Genomic DNA, 25717 nt, shown 5'->3' with positions numbered 1-25717 from the left:
TTACGATATGCAATGTTCTTCTCTTGAACAGCCTTAGCACGTTTATTGGAAAACCAAGGTTTAGATAAAGGATGCGATTTTAAAGTGGAGTGTGGGATAAAGGATTCCATTCCTGCAAGAATAATTTCACTGACACATTCTGAGCAAACGTTGACAGCAGAAGTTTTGAAACAGTAATCTGACCAAGGAAAAGAAATCTCGCAGGTCATCCCATTTTACATTCTTGTAATGCCAAACAACACGAGGTTGGGAATAGCCATGAGATAAAGGCTCCCTTGGAGAAGAGACAATCACCAAGTCGTGATCTGAGGTGCCTAAAGGACCTCTCACTTTGACTGTGTACTTAGAAGGATTTTTTGTGAGAAAAAGATCAAGCGTGTTGGCTGTATGGTTAGGATTGTCCAGTATTCTTCTAGGTAAATGAACAATCTTTGCAAGGTCATTAGTAATTGCAAAAGCCTCAGCATCTCGACCAGCTGGGTCGGTGTGACTAGAGAACGGAACCAAGCTAGAGTTGTGAACACTAAAATGAGGCCTCCAGCCCTCTTGCAGTACTCAAGATGTGTCTTGGCAATTGCCTTATACAGTGGAATAAACACTTCCTTAGTAAAATTCTGTATATTATTGACAAAACCCCATGATCTGTCCTGGCAGCCGGTCTGTATTGCTCAGAGAACTTCATATTGACCGTACAATTACCCCCAGGTATTTTTCGTTTTCCACTAACCATTGTGTGGTAACACACAATTGGTATGTTATTCTGGGGTCACTGCTATCCATAGTACTGCATATGGATAGCAGTCAATGATTTGTCAATGTTGCCCATCAGTTGCCACTTCTCAGCCGATCTGCCCAACATTTCTAGATCTTGTTGTAGTAGCATACTGTCATCACTGCCATTAACAACCGTGCCGACCTTTGTATCATTTGCAAACTTGGACATTAAGCATGATATACCTTCATCAATATCGTTGATATATACAAAACAACAGTGGGACCAACACTGAACCATGGGGGGAAACTGCTAATAACATTAATCCACGAAGAGCTATGTCTGTTGGTTACCGTTTTCAATCTTCTCCCAGTCAACCATCTCTTTATCCATAGCAGAATCCTTAATGTGATAATGCTCCAATTTTTACAGCAGTCTTTTATGTGCAACAACATTAAAAGCTTTCTTGAAATCCAAGTATATGAGATCAAAATTATTTTTTGCATCCAGTTCCTCTGTGACTACATCATTATATCCAATCAAACCCAATCAAACAAGATTTCCCCTTAACAAACCCATGCTGTGTCTGAGAAGAGACAATCGCTGCCTTGTCTAAATGATCCTGCATTACTTCTTTTACCAATGACTCCATTGTTTTCCTTGGAACAGAAGTTAAACTAACAAGTCTGTAATTACTCGTGTCATCCTTTGATCCCCTGAGAAGGGACAATTGCTGCCTTGTCTAGATGATCCTGCATTACTTCTTTTACCAATGACTCCATTATTTTCCCTGGAACAGAAGTTAAACTAGCAGGTCTGTAATTACTCGTGTCACCCTTTGATTCCCCTATATGAATTGGGGATATATTCACACTTTTCCAGTCTAGAGGGACCTCCCCTGAATCCAAGGATGCTCTCATAATTATGGCTAAGGGTTTGCTTACTCCCTTTGCTACCTCCCTTAATATAATTGGATAGATCCCAATTACCCAAGGTGCCTTTCTTGTGTTTAACTTCAACGATTTCTCTTCCACTCTCCTCTCAGTTTTTACAAAATCATTTAGAGTTTGTAACAGCTCCCTGTTAGAGTTTGATAACCTTCTGGAATCCCCTTTCCTAAAGAATTCCTCATATTTGAATGTAGGTGCAAAATACCTATTCAATTTGTGTGCAACCTGTGTGATGTCATCAACAGTGAGCCCATAGACATCAAGTGGCTGTTAATATAAGCATAGAAGTCTTTGCTGTTTTTCTTTGCCAGAGACTTCTCATAACCTTCCTTAGCTTGCCTAAATTCCTTTGTGCCTTGATTGCAGACTAATTTATATCTACCAATTTATATTCTGTATCACCTCATAATTTATATGCATCTCATGTACTTTTCTTCTCTGCCACAAGTTTCATCAGTTTATCTTACATCCATTTAGGCTTATACCTTGAGTATTTCTTAATTGGTATGAAAAGTCTAGTAGCTTCTATGATTAATTCCTTGAACACTTTAGAATTTGCTGAGGGTAACATCATCAGTTGGTCCCACTCTATAGAATTTAAAAACTGTCTGCTACTACTGTGGCCACTTTTATGAAAACAAAGCCCCTCACTTTACCCTTGATTCTAGTTACACCTTAGTAAATCACAAATCAGTTCACTGTGATCACTGCTGATTATAAGATCAAGAGTATTACTCCCTCTTGTTGCCTCTCTAAATTGCTGCTGTAAAAAACAGTCATCCAATAAATCCACAAAATAATACTGCACTTCTGTTATTGTGACATTTACTGCTATTAATACTCTGGAAGGCGAGTACTAGCATTAAAACCATCGATCTACACTATTAATTGTTGCCTTCGGGAGGAATTCTTTGGTTTCATATAAAACTCATATTAAAGCTTGAATCTCATTATAAATATCATTTTGTTGAAATATTTGTTACATATTAATCCAACTAAACTGATATTTATACTTAGTGAAGAGGTTCTGGAAAACTGCTGAATACGGTTAATGATTGTATTCATCATTAAAATAATTAATCTAAACTCCTGTGATATGGTGGTTATGTCAGAATATAAACCAGCTTTTTTTTTTTTTTTTTAGGTCTGACATAACCAAGTGATCACGTGTGAGAGTTCAGTAGTGCACCTTCAAATGGACCATGGTTCAGGCTCATGTGACTGCTAAATATGATTAACAGATGCATTCATTATTTATTGTAAACCTTTGAGTTGTGTTACATTTTTAGAGAATTGTTACTAATGGTGTAGTGTTAGGCAACTTGTCATGGTAGCCTTAAATTTGAGAGGTCAATACCTTCAAATAGACATTTGGCTTTTCAAATTTTGCCTGTACAGTTAAAATCTGTACACATTTCCTGTTATCGACAAAATAAAAAGAAATCTGACAATTATTGTTATTTATTTTTTTATTATTATTAATTTTTTTCATGCATATCTCATCACTTATCCATATAACATATACAGTCAGTCCTCGTATAACACGTGTTTACATTACACGAATTCGATCATACACGATTTATAAATAGGGGAACGATATCTTATATAACACGAACCGAATTCGCTTATGCACAATTCGCCTTTATGTTTACAAGAAATGGCAGTCGAACGCAGAATCACCCCAACTGAACGCAACACAATAGAAATGAAGAGAAGATTCTGAAAATGTATTTATGTTTCTTACATCAGTGAAGGAGAAACACATTTCACCATAATAACGTAAAAACCCAAACAATTCCAGCTATCGGTATTATAGCAAATGCAATTAGATCGAGTTTACTACCAGTTTATAACAGAAAATAGTTTATAACCAGTTTATAACTGGAAATTGTTTTTATTGTTTTATGGTAGTAACCCCTAGAAATGTGCTTTAGTAAAATGTGAGGTGTTAATAGTGTATCTCTGCCTTTACGGTGTTGTTTATTCAGTTGCTACACGCACACAGCTTTGTTTATGTGTATCAAGCGTGCCTCCTCGTTTTGTAATTTTGCTTTATTCCCTAAAAATGAGTAAAATACTTAAAAGGTGTGAAAAGGAAGCATCCTGGTGAAGACACTACAGATTCAGAGAGAAAAAGAAAAGCAATATCGATAAACAGAGGCGGACTGGATCAAAAATTCTTACCTGGGAAAATTTATAGTGGCCTCATACTAGCGTTTATGGCCAAAATCACACCGGCCTCCAGCCAACTGGGGTTTCCCCGGTAAGGCTTATGGCCAGTCCGCCTCTGTCGATAGAGAAAAAAATATGAAATTGTGAAATGCTTTGAGCGAAATGAAAGACTATGTGATATTGCACGTGCCACAGACCTAAATGAGGCAATGCCAAGAATTACAAAGAATGCAGAGAAAACAAAAACAACTTTCATAGCAGGAACAACTCAAAGTGTAATTAAAATCCATTAGATTAAGACACAAGAATTGGAAGAGATGGAATGGCTGTCATCTGTTTGGATAGAAAATCAAACAAAAAAACAAGTTTGATTAAGATAGAAGCAAAAGCATTAGCAATATTTTATTACGTAATAGTCGTAATAAAATACTTACGTATTTTATTACGATTATTTATTGTGTTTGGTAATGTTTTGGCTACAAATGTGTGTTCAGTCTTGGGTGGTCGGCACCTAACCCTATTTTTCCCCATAGGGCCTGTTGTTCATATTGCACGAGGGATTCTAAGAACACAACTATCGTGCTATACGAGGACTGACTGTACTATAGATGTAGCACTGAATATTATGTTTGTTTTTTGTTATCAGTTTACTAAATATATAATTCATGAATTATTCCTATTTGCTTAGTCACAACAGAAACATTAAATATATGTTATATTTTAGTTTTTATTAAAATCCAAGAAGAAATAAGTAAACTGTGTTATGAAAGCATTCACAGTATACTGTACTTATGTAACGTATTAAATCACAGAACCTGAAATAACAGGAGAGACTGTTTTTACAGGGATGGGATACACTTGAGTAGAAGGTGCACGAGAATATTTGCTGATGCTATTAAGGCAGTGATAGATCAGTCGGAAAACTGCTAGGTGGGGGGGATACACAGACTAATAGTAAAACTATTAGTCTGTGTATTGACTAAAAATGCAAGAATGACTTTCACCTTTGCAGGCAAAGGTGAAAGTCATTCTTGCATTTTTCCTATTGGTATGTGCAGCAGCCTGGAAAGCAAGGTGTCTGGAATTTTAGGCCCTGCTGTGGATCATCATGGAACAAATCAATGTGTAGTTACTGTGTTAGGGTAACTAAGAGTAAGAACACATGCATGTATGCTTGCATGCACACTAATGCTAGGGGCATTATAGATGAATTTGAGGTACTGATTAAATCGTCGAATGCAGGCATTGTAGGAATAGCAGAGACGTGGTGTCACTCAGACATTAGTGATAATGAATTTGAATATGGGGAGTAGAGTGTATAAAGGAAGGGCAGACAGGAGAGGTGGAGGGGTTATGCTCTTAGTTAAGAATAATATTAAATCTAAGGCAGTGCATCCATTTAACTTGAGTGACGAGTCAGTTTGGTGTGATATAAGCACTGGGAAAACAAAATTGAGCGTACGAGTGTATTATAGACTGCAATGAATATACCAAATAGCTATGCAGAGAAATGGAGTGGGTCAGCACAGGATGTCTCATAACGGGGGATTTTAACTTTCCAGGTGTTGAGAGGAATTTGTGGGTTGGTCACTAACACACTAGAAAGACTTGTGGATTTCTTGGATGACTGTTTTCTACAGAAGGATGCTAGAAAGCCAACAAGAGGAAGCAATACTCTTTATCTGGTTATCAGCAGTGATTCTTCATGCATTAAGATTCTACAAGTAAAAGACTCACTGGGTGGTAGCAATCAGTGTACTGATGTGGAATTTAATTAAAAACATCACTACTTTCAGGGGTAAATGAAACGCCGTTTGCTTTCGTAAGGGTGACTACAATGGTCTCTAGCAGTTTTAAAATTGTGTGCAGTGGGACTAACTGATGATATTGCCAACGGCAAAATTCTAAATGGGAAGTATTTGGGGAAGTAATCAAAGAAGCTACTAGGCTTTTTATACCAACAAAGAAATACTTTTCAAAGCTTAGACCTAAATAGATGTCAGAAGAATTGAGACAAGTGGCAGAGAAGAAAAGTGCATGGGATGCACATAAATTATCAGGTGATACAAGAGGGGACACACAATTTGAATTTGTATCCCCTCTTGACCAGGCCACACACAAAAGGGGACAAATTCAAATTGAGAAAAGATGGTTGTGTTACAAAATAGATATGTGGAAGTTTGGCTTTTAACCAGCAGGTGGATGATTGCTGGAACAAACTTCCATCTGTTACTGTGGAAGTTGACTGCTTAAATAAATTCAAGGAAGAACTAGATAAACTATTGGAGGGAACAAATAAGTAAAATGGGAGATGTCTTTTTTTTTTTTTTTTTTTTTTTTGCTGGTACTGTATAAGCTTGTTTTCTTGCATCATTTGCCACTGCTAATGCTAATTATCAGTTTTCAAGGTTAATATGCCAAACAAATTTTTCAAATTTATAACACTCATTTATTCTGAATATTTAAAAAAATTAATACTCACTGACAGTGGATTTCCAGTTAACGATAATTCCCGTAGATTTGGAAAATTATTAAGAAACTGGACATCATTTATCAAATTGTCTTCACAATTTAATTTTCTCAATGAATGTAAGCACATATTGGGAATGGTTCTGAGCCTATTGCCAGATACATCTAAACTTCTCATTCCAGTTAATTCCTTAAACAGATTGGCATCTAAGCTAGCAAGGTCATCATTAGCAAGGCTGTAAAAAACAGTCATAACTTTTTAAAAAATATGACAAGAACTTGGATATTTTAGTATATAAACTCATCTATTAATATATAATTTCAGCTAGCCTTTTTATAACATGAAGAAGTTTGGTCAGAGAAAGCGGCATGTGATTTGAATCAGCATTATATAAATATACTTTACACTGTGAAAGGTAGGTTACATTCCAAACTCCTTTGGAACACACACACACACACACACACACACACACACACACACACACACACACACACACACACACACACACACACACACACACACCAAGAAACAAGATTATAGTAAAGGAAAAAAGAGAATCATATGATTGCTCACCAATAGCAATGTCACAATAGCACATGGTGATACAGATGAAGGAGTGGGAGTTAATTGTGTTGAAGGATCAGAAGTCTAAACTGCTGATCCTTCAACAGACGTATCACACACAGAAGGGAACAATGGACTCCTATCTGGAGTAGGATTGTGCTTGATGGAGAGTGGTAGTAATACCCGAAACATTAAAAAATTGGGTTAGGGAGGGCTGCTTTGATGCGCATTGTTTCTTTCTGATCACCTGTTGGTAGCCAAGTCTGAAATTAAGTTCCTACCAAATTGTAAACTTTGTTCCAAGTTTCAGTTCATATCTGATGTTTTCTAAGGAAGTAAAGCCAAGGATCCAGACAACTGGTGATCAAATCAACCAGTTGCATTACATCTTATTTCTCTTTCTCTTCTTGTTTCCTGTGTAGGCTCCACCAAATATTCTGCAGACAGTTCTCCTTCATAAGACTAGATAAGTCCAATGATGTTTTCTGCTTGTAATTCCTCAAACCTTTTCCTTTCAAATTTCAAAAAAAACTTGATGAATGGTTTCATAAATCCACTAGTTATGGATACACACCTTTTATAAGGTTTTCCAAACAGCACATAAGGTGCATTCTGCAAATTTACCTAATCATACTAACACAAATCTTGTCACTACCAACAAAATGTAAAAGTATAAAATAAATTTTTTTTTAAAAAAAATACAGTAAAAATAAAATAATTGTGATACTACCATATGGTTATATGTAGCTCCCTGGCAGGAAGTTGCATTCAATGGTTTCCAGAGTCTGTTTGGAACAATTGCTGTGCAAGCAACCTTACAGTGTCTAAGATGGAAGGGATCTAAGAGAAAATCCTCCAGTGTAGGATTTTCATTTATTGCATTTATTTTACAGCATGATGAAAGATGGTGAGATTATAACATGGAATTGTGAGATTATTACATCAGTCTACTGCAGAGTTTGACAGCTGATGTTCCCCCCCCACCTTTCACCATTCATGATCTGCATTGGTTTGTTGTAGTGTATACATATATGTTGCTACTCTACAGAATATAATGATATGTCATATACTTGTCTTCTAAGTTTGATACAGGGGCACATCACTCCAACAGCTACTTAATATCTACAGTCGGACCTCTCTTTAACGAACTTCCATATAGCGAACTTTTTGATTTCCCTTTGGTCATTACATTGAAATTAGTTTCCGTATAACAAAGAAAATTTCCATATAACGAACTAATTTCGAAAGACCTGGTATGTATTGTTAGCACCTCTGGCCTTTAGGCAATAAAGCTGATGTTATAGAAAGCATGAATTAAGAGCTAAAAGGATTAAGCATTAATCCCTTTAGTTTTTAACAGCTAAAGGCATTAATTCCACAAATTAAGGGCTAAAACATTTTACAATTTAATGGTGCCTGTAAAACCCTTCAGGAGGAAACTGGCCAACCATGGTGCAGGATAGAAAAAGCTGGAAGGTTCTGGGAGAGGCCTTTGCCAGCAGTGGGTCAGCAATGACTAAAAAGAAATAAAACCTATAAAACTTATACACTACTATACCGAGAAGTCCTGCTGGTCAGCTGTCCGCAGTCATTGGCTCTGGTCAACCTATTTTCTACTGTAAGCATCCCATTAGAGAATTAGGAGAGAGTGATTTTCCTTTATCTTGGAAATTCATGTTGTTTCAAAGAAATTAATCATCCACACTTTCATTAAATTTCACCTGTCTCTGTTTACATGGTAGCTACAAGTGGTCCCTAATTTTAGCTTTCTTTTAATTGCTGTGCAAGCAACCTTACAGTGTCTAAGATGGAAGGGATCTAAGAGAAAATCCTCGAGTGTAGCTGAAAAAGTGAAAGTGCTTAATAGTGTAGATTGGAGATTTAAAAAAAGAAAAAGGAATTGCTTTAAAATTTGGTATTCCTGCCAGTCGTGTGTTAACCATTCTGAAAAACTGTTTCGATTATCAAACTGTTTGAGGAAACGGGACCCAATCGGAAGCATGTGAAATTATGCCTTTGGGAAGGTGTAGATGAAGCAGTTTTTAAGTGGATGAAGTTGATTCCAGACCAAAACATGCCGAGATCAGCGCTATTAATAAAAGAAAAGGGTATGGAGTACGCATCTTTTCTGTGGCACAAAACATTCCAAGCCAGTTCTGGTTCGCTGTACAAATTTAAAAAGCGTCATGGCTTACTCGAAATAATTATTTCTGATGAAAGTGGAGTTGCAATCGAAAATTATATCCATTGGAAAGAAACAGTTTTTAAAAAAATTATGGGGGTCTATGAGTTCAAATACTTGTTCAACGTTGATGAAACAGGTCTATTTTTTAAATGTTTGCTGAACAAAACACTGACTTTTAAAAGTGATAAATGTGTAGGTTGTAAAAATAGTAAGGAGAGAATTACACTCTTGGTTGAAAATATGGCTGGTAATGAAAAACTGAAGCTTTTCGTAATAGGCAAAAGTAAACAACCCCGACGTTTCAAAGGAGTCAAGTTGTTAGAATTGGATTAGAAGTACAACAAAAAATCTTGAATGACAAGTGAAATTTTTGAGCAGTAGACTTTAAATTTCGATAGAATGATGACGAAAGAGGACAGAAAAATCCCATTGATTGTCGACAACTGCCCTGCACACCTTCACTGGGTAATTTTGAAACTCACAAGTGTGAAGCTTGTTTTCTTCCTTCTAAATAATTTGTCTTAACTGCAGCAAGTGCCAGATTTATCTTAAAAAATCCTTTTTTAATATTGTCACAGGTGAACAGTAAGGGAGAAGGGTCTCATAGTGTTATAGCTTAAGCACAAGTTTAAATCCAGCCATGACTGCAGAAAATGGACCAGGGCATTATCAAGAATTTGAAAATGCACTACCAAAGGCTCATACTGAAAAAAATTATACTGAGAATGGAAACCAACCAGCCTATAGATTCTGTTATAGATTTGTGGCTGTGCATATCAGAGTTTGCGAAAGTGAGATGTCACAGAAACAACGATTAACTGTTTCGCAAAAGCAGGTTTTGCTAAAATGCTAATTAATAGAGATGAAAGGGGTGAACTAATAGAACACATTGAAAAATCTTGGAAAGAGTTCCAAGCGAGGTTTGATCAGTGGAGAAATCGTTCTTGACAAATTTTTAGGAGTTGATAATGATGTCATAGTAGTTGAATATCCGAGTGACTCCAACATTTTGGAGCATATGAACTAGTGACAATATCGACGATGAGTTGGATGAAAATTAGGGCAATATTAAACATTCCCAACAAGAAATGTTGGCAGCATTTGAAACTTTACATCGAGGCCTTCAGTGGGGAGAAAATGAAACAGAAAATATATCTGAGGGGTTAAAGTTTAAACAAACTCGAACATTTTTATGAATGGTGTACAGTAGAATCCAGTGTACAACAAAAAATAACCAAATATTTTTCGACACAATTCTTAAAAATGTACTAATATTTTTTGCGTATCATGTAAGTAGTCATTTTTTAATATATATGTGTTAATAAATTGTTTTAAAATGTTAGAAAATTTATTCATTCCCACTTAACCACAGGGCTCACATCTAGTGAGTATGGGCTTGGCACACCCTAGGTCCTCAGATGGATATCATCATTCTTCTCTTTCTTGGTGATTCCCTTCTACACACACACACACACACCCTCTCTCTCTCTCTCTCACACACGGTAACTTTTTTTGGCTGGTGCAACATAAGCCTCAGGCTTCCTTGCACCATATAGCTAATAATAATTTCTGATTTATTTCCCATCTTTAACTATATTTCTGAATTTACAGTATTTTTCATGTTTGAAATGGTCACATTCTTTATAACTACTTATAAAGAATTACTTAAAGGAATTACCTAAAGATGTAACTACCGTCAAGGCTAAAGGGAAGGGCTTTTGCTTTCGTAAAGGGGTCTCAGACAGTTTTTAAATTCTGTAGTGGGATCAACTGATGATGTTATCAAAGTTGAATTCTAAATGGGAAGCCTTTAAGGATTTGATTTTGAAAGTTACTAGGCTTTTCATTCCAACTAAGAAATACTGTTCAAGGTTTAGGCCTAAATGGATGTCAGATGAATTAACGAGGCTCTGTTGTTGTTTGTTTGTTATTTGGTTTTTAGGAGCATTAGCAGCTAAGGCCATATTGCTCCACGGGGATATGCAGTGGGCATTCCCTGACCTTTCCACATCCTCCGTATTTGGTGGGCACAGGCTTGAACCCCCGGTCTAATCAAAAAGTGTGTAATACGCACTGCTGCTCCTGCCCACCTGGGTAAGGAGGCGCCTTAACAAGGCTCGTGGCAGAGAAGAAAAATGTATGGGATGCATATAAAGTATCAGGTGACACAGAAGCCTATGGCATAGTCTGTAATCAAGTCAAAAAGGAGGTTAGGCAGGTGAAGGCAGATTACGAGAAATCTTTGGCAAAGGATACAAAGAAAAACAGTGAAGAGTTCTTTACTTATGTAAACTATAGAAGGAAAGGGATGAATCAGATTGGACCACTTAACATACATGGGTTGACTACTGATGATCATGCTTAGGTAGCTAATAAACAATGAGTATTTTGCATCTAAATTCACACATGACAAGTTATTCAATGAGGGGAGTGCCAGAGGTTTATTAAAAACTCTTAAGAGCAAGCTAAGTGATTTTGTAATTACTGAGAGCAAAGTGGAGGAGAAATCGTTGAAGTTAAACATAAAAAAGACACCTCGGGTGGAAGGGATTTATCCAGTTATATTAAAAGAGGAAGCAAGTAAACCCTTAGCCATAATTATGAGAGCTTCCATGGACTGGAGGTGTGCAAATGTATCACCAATTCACAAAGGGGGTTCAAAAGGTGACACAAGTAACTATGGACCTGTTAGTTTATCTTGTGTTCCGGAGAAAATAATGGAATCACCACTTAAAGAAGCACTGCAGGATCATCTAGACATGATTGCAGTAATAGTTAAGACACAGCATGGGTTTGTTAAAGGGAGGTTTGTCTGACCAATTTGATTGGATACTATGATGTAGTCACAAAGGAACTGAATGCCAAAAATAATTTTGATATCACATACTTGGATTTCAGGAAAGCTTTTGATACTGTTGCACATGGAACACTGTTTTACAAATTGGAGAGGTATGGCATTAAGGGTAAGTTGCTACAATGGATAAAGGGATGGTTGAGTGGGAGCTGACAGAGAGTGGTAATCAACGGACATTGCACTTCATGGACAAATGTTATTAGTGAAGTTCTCTAGTGTTTGGTGTTGGGCCCATTGTTGTTTTGTATATTTATCAACGATATTGATGAAGGTATATCAGGTTTAATGTACAAGTTTGGAGATGATACAAAGTTGGCAGGGTTGTTAACGAATGTAAAGACAGTGTGCTACTCCAACTGGATCTAGATAAGTTGGGAAAATGGGCTGAGAAGTGGCAACTGAAATTTAACATTGACAAATGCACTGCATATGGGTAGCAGTAATCCAAAAGAAACATACCAACTGTGTGATACTACACTCAGGGAAGTGGAAAAGACCTGGGGGTAATTGTGCAGTCAAATATGAAGTTTGCTGAGCAGTGCAGACGGGCAGCCAGGTCAGGTTATGGAGTCTTGTCAATGATATATAGGAATTTTGCTAGCAGGGACAGGGAGATGATTATCCCGTTATACAAGGCAATGGTCAGGCCATACCTAAAGTACTGTGTACAGGTCTGGAAGCCTCATTTTAGGAAGAATGTAGAGTTGCTTGAACGAGTACAAAGAAGGGCAACAAGATTGGTGCGAGGAACAAAGGAGTGCTCTTACTAAGAAAGGCTCAAGTTCTGCAAATTGCAGCACCCATAAGGCGATCTCATTGAGGTGTATAAGGCCTTGAATGGGTTGAGCAAGCTCAATGCTGATGGGATTCTTCCTCTTGTTCAGATTAAGAACCTGAGGGGGCACAGTTTCAAATCGAGGAAAGACAGTTGTAGAATAGATGTGCAGAAATTTGCCTTTAGTCAGTGGGTAGTTGATTGGTGGAACAGACTTCCATCTTTTGTTGTGGAAGTTGATAGCCTAAATTTGGGGGGAGACAAAGACGAATAGATTAACAGTAGCCACCGGCAGAGGTGAAAGAGATTCTTGCACTGCTTCTATTGGAATGAGCAGAAGCCTGAAAAACAGGATGCAGGATATTTCAGAGACTGCTGGGAGTCATTGCGGTACAAGTAAACACATGGGTTGTGTTAGGGTAGCTAAGAATAGAAATAGGTGCATGTATACTTGCGTGTACACCAATGCTAGGAATTTAGTAAATAAACTTGATGAATTTGAGGTATTGCTCAAAACATCAAAGGCAGATATTGTGGGGATATCAGAGACGTGGTGTCACACAGATATAAGGAATGCAGAACTGGAATTTGGGGAGTACAACGTCTACAGAAAGGATAGACTGGATAGGAAGGGAGGAGGGGTTATGCTATTAGTTAAGAAATACATAAAATCCAAGGAAGTGAAACCAGTGGATATCGCTGGACAGTGCAGTGTCGAGTCAGTTTGGTGTGACATAAGCATTGGGAGATCAAAATTGAGAGTAGGAGTGTGCTATAGGCCTAATGACTCTGATGAGTACAATAAGAAACTGTACAGGGAAATAGAGTGGGCCAGTAAATCAGAGAGTCTTATAATGGGAGATTTTAATTTCCCAGATATTGACTGGAATTTGGGGAATGGTCACTCACACACTAGCAAGGCTTTTGTGGATTTATTGGATGATTGTTTTATACATCAGCATGTTCGGGAGGCAACTAGAGGGAGGAATACTCTTGATTTCATTATCAGCAGTGATTCTTCATGCATTAAGAATCTGCAGATAAATGAACCACTAGGTGGCAGTGATCACAGTGTGCTGAAGTGGGATTTACTCAAAGAGGTAACTACCATAAGGGGTAAAGGGAAGGGTTATTGCTTTCGTAAAGGCGACTACGATGGACTGCGACAGTATTTAAATTCTATACAGTGGAACCAACTAATAATGTTACCAACAGCAAATGCAAAATGGGAAGTATTCAAAGAACTTATCTTGGAAGCTACTAGGCTTTACATACCAACTAAGAAATATTGTTCAAGGTTTAGGCCTAAATGGATGTCAGATGAACTGATGAGGCATACGGCAGAGAAGAAACATGCCATGGGATACATACAAATTAACACATGACACAGAAGCCTATTAGCATTAGTAGAGGCATTTGATGCAAGAAAGCAAGCTTATGCAGCATCAGCCAAAAAAAAAAAAAAAACCCACTTCCACTTCACCCCTCTGTTCGTTCAAAATACCTGTCCAGCTGAGCCTTAAACTTATTTAGGCTATCAACCTCCACCACAAGGGATGGCAGTCTGTTCCACCAACCAACCACCCGCTGGCTAAAGGCAAATTTCCACACGTCTATCCTACATCTGTCTTTCCTCAATTTGAATTTATGCCCTCTCAGGTGATTTTTCTGAGCTAGAGGAAGAATCCCATCAGCATTGAGCATGCTTAAACCATTCAAGGCTTTATACACCTCTATCAGATCACCTCGCTGGTGCCTAGTCTCCAGACACTGTAATTTGCAAAACTTAAGCCTTTCTTCGTAAGAGCACCCCTTTGTTCCATTCACTAATCTTGTTGCCCTTCTCTGTACTCGTTCCAGCAGCTCTACATCCTTCTTGAAATGAGGCCTCCAGACCTGTATACAGTACTCTAGGTGTGGCCTGACCATTGCCTTATACAATGGAATAATCACCTCCTTATCCCTGCTGGAAAAATTCCTGTATATCATTGACAATACTCCATGAGCTACTCTTGCAGCCCGTCTGCACTGCTCAGAGAACTTCATATCTGCCTGCACAATCACCCCCAAGTCCCTTTCATTCTCTACCACTGTCAGTGTAGTACCACAGAGTTGATACGTTGCTCTGGGGTTGCTTTTTCCCATGTGTAGTACTTTACATTTGTCAATGTTAAACTTCATTTGCCACCTCTCAGCCCATCTGCTCAACCTTTCCAGATCCTGTTGCAGCAGCATAGTGTCAGTAGTGTCCTTGACAACCCTGCCAACCTTTGTATCATCTGCAAACTTGGACATTAAGCTTGATATACCATCATCAATATCATTTATAAATACAGAAAACAATAATGGACCCAACACTGAGCCCTGAGGGACTCCACTAATAACATTAGTCCACGATAAGCAGTGTCCATTGATTACCACTCTCTGTCTTCTCCCCCTCAACCACCCCTTTATCCATAGCAGCAATTTGCCTCCAATGTCACACTGCTCCAATTTGTGTAGCAGTCTTCCATGTGCAACAGTATCAAAAGCCTTTCTAAGATCCAAGTATATAATATCAAAGTTATTCCCTGCATCCAGTTCTTTTGTGACTGCATCATAGTATCCAATCAAGTTGGTCAGGCAAGACTTCCCCTTAACAAAACCATGCTGTGTCTGAGCTATAACTGAAGTCTTGTCTAAATGATCCTGCAGTGCTTCTTTAACCAGTGCCTCCATTAATTTTCCTGGAACAGAAGTTAAGCTCACAGGTCTATAATTACTTGTGTCAGCCTTTGATCCTCCTTTGTGAATTGGGGTCACATTTGCACATTTCCAGTCTATGGGTACCTCCCCTGAGTCCAAGGAAGCTCTCATAATTATGGCTATGATAGATACAAGTTGATCTGTAACCAAGTTACAAAGGAAGGGCCGACCGGGCTAGCCGAGTGGGTAAAGTACCTGCCCGGCAACCCAAAGGTCGCGGGTTCGATTCCCGCCTCGGGCTTGGATCAAAGTACTGCAAAAACCTTGGGAGGTGCAATATGGCCACAGCAGCCGATGCGCCAACAACTACCAAATCAAAAAAAAAAAAAAAACAAAAAAAAACAAAGGAAGTTAGGCAGGCGAAGGCAGATTACGAGAAATCTTTGGCAAGGGATGCAAAGAAAAACAGCAGAGTTCTTTACTTATGTAAACTCTAGAAGGAAGGGGATGAATCAGATTGGTCCACTTGATATCGATGGGTCAACTGTTGATGATCCTGCTCAGGTAGCTAACAAACTAAATGAATATTTTGCATCGACATTCACTCATGGGGAGTTATTTAGCGAGGGGAAAGCCAAAGGTGTATTCAACTCTAGCAGTAAGCTAGAGAATCTTGTAATAACTGAGAGTAAAGTGGAGGAGAAATTGTTGAAGATAAACACAAGAAAGGCACCCGGGGTGGATGGGATCTAACCAGTTATATTAAAGGAGGCAGCAGAGGAAGTAAGCATACCCTTAGCCATAATTATGAGAGCTTCCTTGGACTCAGGGGAGGTACCCACGGACTGGAGATGTGCAAATGTGACCCCAATTCACAAAGGAGGATCAAAGGCTGACACAAGTAATTATAGACCTGTGAGTTTAACTTCTGTTCCTGGAAAATTAATGGAGGCACTAGTTAAAGAAGTACTGCAGGATCATTTAGACAAGACTTCAGTTATAGCTCAGACACAGCATGGTTTTGTTAAGGGGAAGTCTTGCTGACCAATTTGATTGGATACTATGATGCAGTCACAAAGGAACTGGATGCAGGGAATAACTTTGATATTATATACTTGGATCTTAGAAAGGCTTTTGATACTGTTGCACATGGAAGACTGCTGCACAAATTGGAACAGTGCAGCATTGGAGGCAAATTACTGCTATGGTTAAAGGGATTGTTGAGTGGGAGAAGACAGAGTGGTAATCAATGGACACTGCTCTTCGTGGACTAATGTTATCAGTGGAATCCCTCAGGGTTCAGTGTTGGGTCCATTGTTGTTTTCTGTATTTATAAATAATATTGATGATGGTATATCAAACTTAATGTCCAAGTTTGCAGACGATACACAGGTTGGCGGGTTGTTAAGGACTACTGACGCTATGCTGCTGCTACAACAGGATCTGGAAAGGTTGAGCAGATGGGCTGAGAGGTGGCAAATGAAGTTTAACATTGACAAATGTAAAGTACTACACATGGGAAACAGCAACCCCAGAGCAACGTATCAACTCTGTGGTACTACACTGACAGTGGTAGAGAATGAAAGGGACCTGGGGGTGGTTGTGCAGGCAGATATGAAGTTCTCTGAGCAGTGCAGACGGGCTGCAAGAGTAGCTCATGGTGTATTGTCAATGATATATAGGAATTTTTCTAGCAGGGATAAGGAGGTGATTATTCCCTTGTATAAGGCAATGGTCAGGCCACACCTAGAGTATTGTATACAGGTCTGGAGGCCTCATTTCATGAAGGATGTAGAGCTGCTGGAACGAGTACAGAGAAGGACAACAAGATTAGTGAATGGAACAAAGGAGTGCTCTTACGAAGAAAGGCTTAAGTTTTGCAAATTACAGTGTCTGGAGACTAGGCACCAGCAAGGTGATCTGATAGAGGTGTGTAAAGCCTTGAATGGTTTGAGCATGCTCAATGCTGATGGGATTCTTCCTCTCGCTCAGAATAATCACCTGAGAGGGCATAAATTCAAATTGAGGAAAGACAGATGTAGGATAGACGTGCGGAAATTTGCCTTTAGCCAGTGGGTGGTTGGTTGGTGGAACAGACTTCCATCCCTTGTCGTGGAAGTTGATAGCCTAAATAAGTTTAAGGCTCAGCTGGACAGGTATTTTGAACGAACAGAGGGGTGAAGTGGAAGTGGTTTTTTTTTTTTTTTTTTTTTTTGGCTGATGCTGCATAAGCTTGCTTTCTTGCATCAAATGCCTCTATTAATTCTAATGCTAAATAAATTTAAGGCTGAGCTGGACAGGCATTTGGAATGAATGTTCCAAATGCCTCGAACGGGACAGGAGGTGTGAAATGGGAGGTGTTTTTTTTTTTTTTTTTTTTGCTGATGCTGCATAAGCTTGCTTTCTTGCAATCCTATGCCTCTACTAATGCTAATAATGAAATTTCTGTATAACGAATTTTTTCAAGGGAGTGATCGATTTCGTTATATAGAGGTCCGATTGTATTTTGTTTTTATCACATTTAGTATTTATCTGTATATATTTTATTACTATTCTTAATATAGTTCCTGCACGTTATATTTTACTTTTACTGTATTTTACATTTTCGTTGGCAAAATTTGTTTCAGCATGCATATTCCTGATGGACATCTTTTTTTTGCTAATTACCTAATCACAGTTTCCATGTGGTTCAAGGAAAGATGGTGGTGAGCTGATGCAATAATTAGTGAAAATTGGTGTAGAGGGCAATAGTCATCCATGTTGCTAATCATGTTATGATTCCACTTTTGATTTGGGATTGTAGTTTTTCTTGTTCATTGTGCAATAAAGTATAAAAAATTTTCTTCCTTTTCTCTCTCTTTTTTTTTTATGGAATCCCATATATGAAAGGTATTAGAAACTATAGAACAGAGAGAGAGAGAGATGGTTGGTTGGTTGGTTGGTTGGTTGGTTGTTGGGTTTTATTGGCACATTAGCAACTAAGGCTATAATGCGCCAAAACCAGGTTAAGAGAGAGGGGGGGGAGGAATTAAAGAAGCCAACAGAAGAGCAGTGCCCATAGAAATATGTATAGAAAAGGCATGCAGCAGAAACAGAATGTCTATGAGACAGAGTGGAGAAACTTTAATTAACCTAACTGCCTTCTTTTGAACTGAGTCTAGAAGATGAGAGAGATAATGGGGGCACTGCTCCAGATGTAGGAACAGTATTCCATGGTAGGGCGAATTTCAGATAGGTACTAAGTGAGTAGCTATTAGAAGAAAGGTAATGAAAGCAAAAGAAAAGAATCAGTTCCATAAAGTTTTTTAGATGCAAAAGAAGCAATATTTGTGATGTCCTTATGCCAAGATAGATTAAAAGTCAGGGTAATCTCTAATAGAAATATGTTATCCTGTCTAGAAATTTGAGTGTCATCAAAAATAAGCATGGGGCAGAAGAATCCTTTTTGCAAGATATGAGGATTGAGTTTTAGAAGGATTGAAATTAACTTAGTCAACCTGGCGCCACTGGAGAATTACCTGAAGATCAGCATATAAGGATTTGGTAGTGGATATTTGAGAATTTGAAGTTTCACTACATGTTCGAGAATGTTTCATTATATGTTCAAGAAACCCTGCAAGGTTTCTTGAACTGTAAGGTGGAATGCAAACTGAATGCCCAATTACAAAAAACAGTTAGCAATCCATAAGATGGAAGATCTGATCATATTATGATTTCAGTTTTGGAATGCACTGTTCTTTTTAGCTCATATTTTATTTGTATGCAAGTTGCCATTCCATATTAAGAATTAGAATTAAAGATTTTGGTGCTGAGGGTGAAGCATTATTATTATTACAATAGATAAATGAATGTATAGATGATGAAGTAAATTCTGAAGAAGGAGATGACGATGATGAAGCCAACAATATCTGATACAGTGACCACAATTCTGCTACTGATTGGGAAACAGATGAGAGAGTTGATTTGAGGATGGTACCAAAAGGCAAGAAGTAGCAACTTTATTTTATTTGTACTTTTAGATGCAGTTGCTGAACACATTAGTTAGGGATAATTCCAAAGGCAGTAGTATTCAAGCATGCTATTTGACAATTAGTGAATAAAATGAATAATGCTGTTATTCAGGAAATCTTTTCTTCTTTCAATGTTTGAATTTTTTGCAAACCTTTCATTTCGTGATTATGGCCTGTAATAACAGCATTTGAACAAAAGTCTGCATCTTTGTAACCCAAGTTTTCCTTTTTGTTTCACCTATATGTTCTTGGACATTGGGCCCATAGTTGTTTTGTGTATTTATCAATGATATCGATGAAGGTATATCAGGCTTAATGTCCAAGTTTGCAGATGATACGAAGGTTGGCAGAGTTGTTAATGACAGTAAAGACAGTATGCTACTGCAACAGGATCTAGAAAAGTTAGGCAGATGGGCTGAGAAGTGTCAATTGAAGTTTAACATTGACAAATGCAAAGTACTCTATATGGGTAGCAGTAACCGAAGAGAACCGTACCAACTGTGTGGTACTACACTCAGGGAAGTGGAAAGTAAAAAAGAGCTGGGGGTGACTGTGCAGTCAAATATGAAGTTGGCTGAGCAGTGCAGATAGGCTCCCGGAACAGGTCATGGAGTTTTGTCAATGATATATAGGAATTTTGCTAGCAGAGACAAGGAGGTGATTATCCCTTTGTATAAGGCAATGGTCAGGCCACACCTTGAGTATGTATACAGGTCTGGAGGCCTCATTTTAGGAAGGATGTAGAGTTGCTAGAACGAGTACAGAGAAGGGCAACAAGATTGGTGAGAGGAACAAAGGGGTGTGCTTAGGAAGAAAGGCTTAAGTTCTGCAAGTTGCAGCATCTGGAGGCTAGGCAAATGCGAGGTGATCTGATCGAGGTGTATAAGGAATTGAATGGTTTGAGCAGGCTCAATGCTGACGGAATATTTCCGCTTGCTCAGATTAAGAACCTGAAGGGGCATAGATTCAAACTGAGGAAAGACAGTTATTATTATTATTACCAATATGGTGCAAGGAAGCCTGAGGCTTATACTGCAACAGACAAAAAAAAAAAATTCTGAATTACCCTGAGTGAAAGAGAGAGAGAGAGAAGGGAATCACCAAGAAAGAGAAGAATGATGATATCCAGCTGAGGACCCTGGGTGTGCCAAGCCCATACCAGATGCGAGCCCCTGGGGTTAAAGATGTGCAGAAGTTTGCCTTTAGCCAGGAGGTAGTTGATTGCTAGAACAGACTTCTATCTGTTGTTGTGGAAGTTGATAGCTTAAATAAATTTAAGGCTGAACTAGACAAACATTTGGAGTGACCGGATGGTTTTTTTTTTGGCTAATGCTGTATAAGTTTGCTTTCTTGCATCATATGCTTCAACTAATGCTTCCCTTTTTTACTCTGATTTATGTATTCTTCAAAATACATAGTATTCACAGGATTTAAACCAATATCTTAACACTGTTAATTACACAAAGTACTTACAAATATTCTGTTAATACTAATCATCAGACGATTCCATGATGAACAATCTATCAATAATTAGCATTAGCATTAGTAGAGGATATGATGCAAGAAAGCAAGCTTATGCAGCATCAGCCATAAAAAAACCACTTCCACTTCACCTCTCCGTTCATTCGAAATACCTGTCCAGCTGAGCCTTAAATTTATTTAGGCTATCAACTTCCACGACAAGGGATGGAAGTCTGTTCCACCAACCAACCACCCACTGGCTAAAGGCAAATTTCCGCACGTCTATCCTACATCTGTCTTTCCTCAATATGAATTTATGCCCTCTCAGGTAATTATTCTGAGCAAGAGGAAGAATCCCTTCAGCATTGAGAATGCTCAAACCATTCAACTCTTTATACACCTCTATCAGATCACATCGCTGGTGCCTAGTCTCCAGACACTGTAATTTGCAAAACTTAAGCCTTTCTTCGTAAGAGCACCCCCTTTGTTCCATTCACTAATCTTGTTGCCCTTCTCTGTACTCGTTCCAGCAGCTCTACATCCTTCTTGAGATGAGGCCTCCAGACCTGTATACAGTACTCTAGGTGTGGCCTGACCATTGCCTTATACAAGGGAATAATCACCTCCTTATCCCTGTTAGAAAAATTCCTGTATATCATTGACAAGACACCATGAGCTACTCTTGTTGCCCGTCTGCACTGCTCGAGAACTTCAAATCTGCCTGCACAATTACCCCCAGATCCTTTTCATTCTCTACCACTGTCAGTGTAGTACCACAGAGTTCATACGTTGCTCTGGGGTTGCTGTTTCCCATATGTAGTATTTTACTTTTGTCAATGTTAAACTTCATTTGCCACCTCTCAGCCCATCTGCTCAACCTTTCCAGATCCTATTGCAGCAGCATAGTGTCAGTAGTGTCCTTAACAACCCTGTCAACCTTTGTATCGTCTGCAAACTTGGACATTAAGCTTGATATACCATCATCAATATCATTTATAAATACAGAAAGCAATAATGGACCCAACACTGAACCCTGAGGGACTAATGTTATTAGTCCACGATGAGCAGTGTCCATTGATTACCACTCTCTCCGTCTTCTCCCCCTTTATCCATAGCAGCAATTTGCTTCCAATGCCACACTGCTCCAATTTGTCTTCCATGTGCAACAGTATCAAAAGCCTTTCTAAGATCCAAGTATATAATATTAAAGTTATTCCCTGCATCCAGTTCTTTTGTGACTACATCATAATATCCAATCAAATTGGTCAGGCAAGACTTCCCCTTAACAAAACCATGCTATGTCCGAGCTATAACTGAAGTCTTGTCTAGATGATCCTGCAGTGTTTCTTTAACCAGTGCCTCCATTAATTTTCCTGGAACAGAAATTAAACTCACAGGTCTATAATTACTTGCGTCAGCCTTTGATCCTCCTTTGTGAATTGGGGTCACATTTGCACTTCTCCAGTCTGTGGGTATGACTGCAGTCCAAGGAAGCTCTCATAATTATGGCTAAGGGTTTGTTTACTTCCTTTGCTGCCTCCTTTAATATAACTGGATAGATCCCATCCACCCCAGGTGCTTTTCTTGTGTTTATCTTCAACAATTTCTTCTCCACTCTACACTCGGTTATTACTGCCCGTTCTCTAGCTTACTGCCCAAGTTGAATACATCTCTGGCATTCCCCTCGCTGAATAACTCCTCATGTGTGAATGTCGATGCAAAATATTCATTTAGTTTGTTAGCTACCTGAGCAGGATCATCAACAGTTGACCCATCAATATCAAGTGGACCAATCTGATTCATCCCCTTCCTTCTAGAGTTTACATAAGTAAAGAACTCTTTGCTGTTTTTCTTTGCATCCCTTGCCAAAGATTTCTCGTAATCTGCATTCGCCTGCCTAACCTCCTTTGTAACTTGGTTACAAATCAACTTGTATCTATCATAGGTTTCTGTGTCACGTGTTAATTTATATGTATCCCATGCATTTTTCTTCTCTGCCATATGTCTCATTAGTTCATCTGACATCCATTTATGCCTAAACCTTGAACAATATTTCTTAGTTGGTATGTAAAGCCTAGTAGCTTCCAAGATAAGTTCTTTGAATGCTTCCCATTTTGAATTTGCTGTTCGTAACATCATCAGTTGGTCCCACTGTATAGAATTTAAATACTGTCTCAGACCATCGTAGTCGCCTTTACGAAAGCAATAACCCTTCCCTTTACCCCTGATGGTAGTTACCTCTTTGAGTAAATCCTACTTCAACACACTGTGATCACTGCCACCTAGTGGTTCCTTTATCTGCAGATTCTTAATGCATGAAGAATCACTACTGATAATCAAATCAAGAGTATTACTCCCTCTAGTTGCCTCACGAACATGCTGATGTAGAAAACAATCATCCAATAAATCCACAAAAGCCTTGCTAGTGTGTGAGTGACTAACTCACAAATTCCAGTCAATATCTGGGAAATTAAAATCTCCCATTATACGACTCTCTGATGTACTGGCCCACTCTATTTCCCTGTACAGTTTCTTATTATACTCATCAGAGTCATTAGGCCTATAGCACACTCCTACTCTCAATTTTGATCTCCCAATGCTTATGTCACACCAAACTGACTCGACACTGCACTGTCCAGCAATGTCGACTGGCTTCACTTCCTTGGATTTTGTGTTTCTTAACTAATAGCATAACCCCTCCTCCCTTCTTATCCTTTCTGTAGACGTTGTACTTCCCAAATTCCAGTTCTGCATTCCTTATATCTGTGTGACACCACATCTCTGATATCCCAACAATATCCACCTTTGATGCTTTGAGCAATACTTCAAATTCATCAAATTTATTTACCAAACTCCTAGCATTGGTGTACACGCAAGTATACATGCACCTTGTATACATTCTTGCAACCAACATGTTTCTATTCTTAGCTACCCTAACACAACCCATGTGTTTACTTGTACCGCAATGACTCCCAGTAGTCTCTGAAATATCCTGTATCTTGTTTTTCAGGCTTCTGCTCCTTCCAACAGAAGCAGTGCAAGAATCACTTTCACCTCTGCCAGTGGCTACTGTTAATCTATTAGTGAATATATCCCGCCAAGCTAGCAGTTTTCCGACCCACCTAACACTGCCTCGATAGCATCAGCAAATATTCTTGCACCCTTTCTATTTAAGTGTATACCATCCCTGTAGAAGCAGCCTCCTGTTAACAAGTACAGTCCAGGCTGAAAAAAATTCTACCCCTTGAGCCTTGCACAATCTCTCCAGGACCGAATTGATCGACAAGGCTCTCATCATATACTCCCTCCTATCGTGTCTGAGCAGAATTGCAGACACTCAAATTCAACCCTAATTCACGGCTTTTTTTCAACAGGGACCTGTATTTGTTAAGTAATTCTGCTAGTCTCCTACTCTTGATATCATTAGTGCCAACATGTACAACTATATCACCTTTTGTGCCCTTAAAAGATGATATCCGCTCTACAACGTCATCAACCTTTGTCCCTGGCAGACTTATCCTGGTCCTGTTCCACGTACCCTTTTTACAAAGCATGTTCTCCGTTTTCCTGACAATAGAGTCACCAACAACTACTAGTTCCTGTGGGACAAGCACATTCTGCCTTGGGGGTTGCTGCTGTTTTTTTTTTTTTTTTGGTAGTTGTTGGCGCATAGGCTTCTGTGGCCATAATGCACCTCCCAAGGTTTTTGCAGTACTTTGATCCAAGCCCGAGGCAGGAATCGGACCTGCAACCTTTTGTTTGCCAGGCAGGCACTTTACCCACCCGGCTAGCCCGGTTGGCTGCCGCTGTGTTGCGTGATGACCAAGTGCAAGCTCTGGCATTGATGTGGGCAGCTGAGAGCTTGATGGGCCCCTCAATTTAGTTCCTTCGAAGGCATCCACCCTGTCCTTCAAGCTCTCATACAGCCCCATAACAATGCTGAGTTGTTGCCTGATTTCGTTACACTCCTTGCATTGCGCACACACACACAAAGACAACCCCCATGGCAATGTCATGTCCCATACCTGATTGCTCCACAAACATCATGCAAGCAGTGCATTTTAAAAGGCTGTGATTCAAAGGGCAACTGTCCCCATCAGTTCTCCTCTGAGCCACAGAACTTCCATTAGCTTGAGCCTTTTGCTTTTCTGCTCTGGTCTGAGTCATGATTTCGATTTAATTTCAATAAAATTTCAATTTCAGTACAAAATTATAACCCTAAACTTGTATCCCAACACAGTTATAACGGTATATATATTTTTCAGTATCAAGTATTAATTATCTACGAGTTCCCTTTATATAACTTCCGTATCAAGTTACGTATTAATTAATTATGTTACGTTTGTAATCTAAGTCGTTATATGTATTTAGTTAAAAGTACAATTTAATTGACAACGAAGTTTAGCAAGTTTATTAGATTTTACTGATTAATTGACAATATTATACTATACTAACGCTATCTCGTTCGGGTTATAACGTATCGTATAACAAAGGCGGCAAGTTACGAACGGTAAATCTACGGACACTTCCAAGTATTAATTAACTTCCAAATCTCGTTGTCTCAATTCAGAATAAACTAACGATCCTGACTAGATCTATAAGCTACTTATAGAAAATAATTTGATGTAAAAAATGGTCAATAAAGCGGCTAAATATGACTAAAAAACTTCTCGCCCAGCGCAGCTGCAACTTGTAACACGTGGATCTGATACCCTTACCGATACTTTTATGCAATTACAAGGCCGAGTAAAGAATAAATACACCAGATTAATCTGAAAATCACAAAACAATGCTATACTACTAAATTTAAATGAAAAGTTTTAGAAAAACAATAATTTCAAATCAATAAATAAGAAAAATCCACTTAGTGGCTTTGAAT

The 25717-nt window shown here is 38.6% G+C and overlaps 1 protein-coding gene across 1 annotated transcript in view; it reads right to left on the bottom strand.

Moving 5' to 3' along the window:
- The window catches only part of LOC150085969 (leucine-rich repeat and WD repeat-containing protein 1-like), a 129390-nt gene that overhangs the window by 103421 nt on the left and 252 nt on the right, over positions 1–25717 (bottom strand). The window contains exon 2 of the mRNA XM_090374758.1: positions 6317–6539. Within this exon, the coding sequence (XP_090230884.1) occupies positions 6317–6539 (223 nt within the window). The remainder of the gene's footprint in view (positions 1–6316; positions 6540–25717) is intronic.

Source organism: Mastigoproctus giganteus, chromosome 5 (genome assembly GCF_048544385.1).
Source record: "Mastigoproctus giganteus isolate SK-2022 chromosome 5, ASM4854438v1, whole genome shotgun sequence".
In the NCBI taxonomy this organism is placed as follows: domain Eukaryota; kingdom Metazoa; phylum Arthropoda; class Arachnida; order Uropygi; family Thelyphonidae; genus Mastigoproctus; species Mastigoproctus giganteus.
Note: the sequence above shows the minus strand (reverse complement) of the source record. Positions and strands in the feature narration are given on the sequence as shown.